Source organism: Salvia hispanica, chromosome 3 (genome assembly GCF_023119035.1).
Source record: "Salvia hispanica cultivar TCC Black 2014 chromosome 3, UniMelb_Shisp_WGS_1.0, whole genome shotgun sequence".
In the NCBI taxonomy this organism is placed as follows: domain Eukaryota; kingdom Viridiplantae; phylum Streptophyta; class Magnoliopsida; order Lamiales; family Lamiaceae; genus Salvia; species Salvia hispanica.
In genome coordinates this window covers 40520113-40525170 of record NC_062967.1, presented here as the reverse complement: position 1 = coordinate 40525170, position 5058 = coordinate 40520113, and the positions used below count along the sequence as shown (strand labels likewise).

The following is a 5058-nucleotide window of genomic DNA, read 5'->3' as shown; positions in this document are numbered from 1 at the left end:
CGAATGTCCGCTTGTAGTTCACATCCACCGTCCATCACCGGTTGGTACACCTCTTCAAGTACATTCACACCCACAGTTTCATCTTCAGGGCATGACGAACCAATTACCTCCTACGCAATACAAAAGTGAATCAATACACTGACAAATTAAACAATTTGGAGGGGAGGGGACACTGGGTCCACATGCTCAACACAACCAAACAAAATACTAAATAACAAACGGGGTACTACATCAGATTTATGGAAATCACAACTGACAAACGGGTAACTAACATCAATCATTGTGAATCACAAATCACAAACGGGGTACTATGATATGAATCATTTAATATCACAACAAATTACCTCTTGCACGTGTGCATGGAGGTCTTCTCCTCCAACTTGTCCAACATCTGCCATAGGTTCAACAACATCTGGTATTGTTTGTGGTATAGCTTCAACAACTTCTGTTACTTCGGATGGTACTGCTTCGGATGGTATAGCATCACATAGTGGGGCTTCGGATGTTACTGCTTCGGATGGTACGACGTCGGATACTACTGCTTCGGAGGAAACCTCTGCAAAGGCTTTCTCCAAATTTTGACGTGCTACCTCGTCGTCCCTTTTCCACTTAGCACGGGCATCTTCCAGACTTTTTACAATATATTCATCGAACACAACGTCCTTATCATACCACCCAATCATCAGAGGCTTATTGTTTACTACCTTCTGCTCCTGCATCCTATTCCTCGGTGGAACCTTCTGCTCCTGCATCCTCTTCCTCGGTGGAACCTTTGGGACAGTTGGTTCAACTTCAGCTTCTTCAATCTCTTCAATAATAACTCCTATGGATTTCCGTGTCTTGAATTTGAGAAGCGCTTGCGCTTCCTCTTCCATCTTTTTCAGTATAGCAGCAGCTCGGGTTATCTCCAAAACGTATATGTGAACTAGTTTTGTGCTAGTAGCAGCAACCTTGAGGAATTCGATGAGGTGTTCATCGTACAATGGGCATCAATGGACCTCCTATTACTTTGCCCTCACAGACGGGACTATACTTTGGATGAACGTAATAAAACTCGCATATTGTCTTCATATCATACTTCAACTTAAGTACCATACTAGACAAGTCTATCGGGAGAATTGGTTAATATCGCGATCGTCAAAAAAGTCAGAATAACCACCACATACTTCTTCTTCTCATCTTTGGCCCCGAACGAACCACCATGATGGAAAGCAACGAAAACTTTCCGGAGCCTCCCCGTTAATCAAAATCGACAAAATTAAACTTGTGGCAAAATCGACAACATTACACTTGTGAAAAAATCGGACAACTTTAAACTTGTGACAAAATTAGACAACATTAAATAACCTAACCTAACTAATTACCAACAAATTTGAACCTAAATCACAACGAGACTATGTATCGGTGAAATTTTGTGATTTTGAAAAATTTTGAAAAATTCGAACTCAATCTTCTTGTATTCTTCTTCGGATGGAAAAAATCCAGTTCGGGATCTCACGACATCCCAAGTCTCTTTATCCACATCGATGACCTCCGGTCCATGCTACTGGCGCGCGCAGGCGATGATGACGTGATGATGAGGCCGATGTCGGTGGTGTTGGCGTTGGCGATGGCGATGGCGCTGCGATGGCGAAGGTGCGGGACGTTTTCACGCCGACCCCGGTTCCTCGAGGAGGAAGACTGGGCGACCCACCTCGCTTCGTTTGGGGCCATTCATGCGATAGACTTCAAGGACGAAGGGAGGGTTTACACGATCGAGTTTGAGTTGGTAGGTGGGAAGTGTATGGAGGGAAAAGATTGTAAATTGTAGAGACCGCAAAATGTGAATATTTTAGAATGAATTCAAATTCTCATTTTAAGTCTATATGTGGAGTGAAGAAAACGGAAGACGAAATGGCGCCGCTGCACAAAAACGTCCAATCGCTCGCGTCATGAAAGTAGATGGCGCAGCGCATGCAGGCCGCAATGTCGACGATGGGTTGAAATGATGGAATGCCCTTTTAGGGCTCAAGGGCAATATAGACCAAAAAATAAGATTTGTGATTATATAAAAGGGTAGGGTTATGCGGAGGTATTTTTTTCCCTAAGGACTGCAATGTAACTTTTGAAAATATTAGGACTTTTTATATAGTTCACTCTATTCTATTTTTTTCCTTTTCTTTTATTTAATTTGGTTGGTAAAAAATGGCACAGCCCCTGTGCACCACTGGAATGGATCCATTTCCCATATATTAGCCCTTAAAATGTTACTGTAGATTTAAGTGTGAAAATTTGTGCAGAGCAGTATCCATAGTATCATAATTTCATACCGACATATTGAGGGATAAAGCTCTCTACAATTCGAAAATGGCTTCAATTCCTTCGAATTTAGCTATTCCTGTGTGCAATTCGTCGATTATTTCTTCAAGACCGCAAGTTTCGGTCTACTGTTCGTACCCCTCAAACTTTATGGCGATGAAGCCTTCTCGAATCACTTCTTCCAGAATTCTGGCTGCTCCTCAAGTGTTGGAATCCAATGCCGCTTCTACTGCTACTGAGGTTTTCTTCTACTGCCGTTTAATCAGCTCAAATTTGTTTTCGTTATCGTGAATATGTTTTTGTTTGTGGATTTTAGGATGAGTCTCCTTCTGCTTCAGCATTGAGTGGATAAAGTATTTTCATGTCCTCTTTGTAACTTCACTAATTTTGGTTCTGTTATGAAAATTGTGCCATCTAAAAGAATAGGTAAGGCAGATAGTAAGTCTTTTCACATGGTTCAAGTCTTTAACCCAGTTTAAAAATAAACCCCGAGGCATGAGAAGTTGTAAGAATAGTGGAAGGAAAGGTTATTACAGTACTGGAGTGTTACTGAAGATTTACGAGTTCTATACTTTCTGTGAATTAGTTTATGTATTTCAGATGTAATTTTGAGTTTTTGAGCAATTGAATCTTTCTTCGAGGATTTTCTAGGATTGAGGCTTCAGTTACATGCTAGAAAATTCGGGAAATTTCAAACAGTTAAGCTTGGTATCATTTTCCTTTCTCTGCAAGTCCAGTATATTAGACTTGAAGCTGACTACAGTTCAAGAGTTGTACGGAGTATTAGATCTCCTAGTTGTATAATCGAACAAGAGCATGTATTGTATGGTAAGTGTTTGGAGGAATGAAGAAGGGTGGTTATTTGACTAAGATCATGTCCTTATGCATACACATGCATTTGAATACTTTTTAGCTGGATGGTACTATTTTTTACATATATTTCTGTTGAAGGTGAACAATATTATAAACAGTTTGCATTGTGCTGATTTTAAAAACTAAGCCATCTTTAGGCACATCTATTATTCAGGTTAAAAATACTAAGTACTCCGTATAAATTATCCTCCTTCACGAAATTATGGTTATAAATCAAAATCAAGCTTGGGGTTCAAACACTCTTTTATGTGACTTATCTTGAATATATCAGACCACATTGGATTTAGATATGGTATATATTTCTTAACTTTTAGCAGGAATTTGATGTTCTCCTATCTTGTTACATATAGACATTAATTTATACTAAGATTATCCTTGTCCTATCAATCACTTCTGAGAAATAAAAACAAGTTAAATACAAGCACTTCTATATTCCACCGGGCTTGGTTTGAAAGATTATCTCATGATTGAATATGTACTATGTTTGGTTCATGAATCTCAAACTTAGTTCTAGATGGAAAATCATATGATAATGAGTCATAGCCATCCTCCAACTAAAATAATCTCACAACTTAATCCTATATGGATAATCATATGATAATTAGTCATACAAACCGAACGACACCTAGAAGTATTGGAACAATTGAACTTTAAAGTGGTCTTGTCTCTGTTATCAGTCGATATAATTTAACTAATGTATTAATAGAGTTCCTCAGTTTATTAGAAATGTTTTAAATCCTAACTCACTGAGGACCTTCTTATTAGAATCAAATTGATGTACCCTGTGTATCAACTTCTGCAGTCCATGCATAAAACACAGGTTTATAGTTTTATATGTAAATTATATCTCCAAAAAGGAGATATATGAGATGTAAGGCAAAATGGTCACTGCTTTTGCAAGTACGATATAGTCTATCTGACCTCATATGAAAGTCTGGATTCTATGCTTCCTTCATATTCATTTTTTATGATCCCTTTCCCCATTAGGGATCTTCACTCTGTCTGAAGATTCTTGGAATTAATGCACTGAGTAGGTTCTTGTTTTTTTTTCAGAAACCAGTTTTAGATGGATAACTATGATTTCTCAAGAATAGCCAAGATTGTTTAGGAAGGAAACAGCAAGCATGAAAGTAACTTTTAATTCTAGGAAATTGGGGAAACACAATGCTAAATTTAATGTAATCTAACTGCCCAGAAATTTTATCTTAGGACAATTTCTTACCCTAACTAATAACATCCTAGCCATAAAAATACGGCCCACACGGGATATGCTCAACTGGTACATGTTCAAGTGAAGCTTTGGTGGCCTTCAAGTGATGGAGTACTTACTGAAAGGGTGTTTTGGTTTCAGGTTGCACCAAAGCAGAAGATTAGAATCAAACTGAGATCATACTGGGTACCCCTGATAGAAGACTCTTGCAAGCAGATAATGGAAGCGGCAAGGACAACAAATGCAAAGACTATGGGTCCAGTGCCTTTACCAACAAAGAGAAGGGTGTACTGTGTTCTCAAATTCCTCACGTGCACAAAGATGCGAGGTTCCATTTTGAAATTAGAACTCATCAGCGACTCATTGACATCCTTTACCCAACTGCGAAACAATTGACCCTTTGATGCAGCTCGAATTTTTCCGCCGGTGTTGATGTGGAGGTTAAGCTTTAGATCTCACGGTAATGTAAAATGTGATTTCGTTGTACACATGATATTTATTGGCTTAAGCAGGAAAGATGAAGACCAACGTTCATTATTAATTTGATAATTTTAGTTATGCATGAACCAACTTGAGTAAGTAAGTGATAATAGTTTCATGATTATTAATACTCTCATTTCCATCAGTTGAGCTGCGGATATTTAGAATAAGTCAGAACATGGATTTAATTTTTCTAA

The 5058-nt window shown here is 38.4% G+C and overlaps 1 protein-coding gene across 1 annotated transcript; it reads left to right on the top strand.

Annotated features, from left to right (window-relative positions):
- Positions 1-2247: 2247 nt before the first annotated feature.
- Positions 2248-4777, top strand: LOC125210172 (30S ribosomal protein S10, chloroplastic-like). Its single transcript, XM_048109744.1, has 2 exons — positions 2248-2538; positions 4523-4777. Exons 1-2 carry the CDS (start codon positions 2347-2349, stop codon positions 4775-4777), a joined length of 447 nt encoding a protein of 148 aa, XP_047965701.1. The 5' UTR covers positions 2248-2346.
- Positions 4778-5058: the final 281 nt, after the last annotated feature.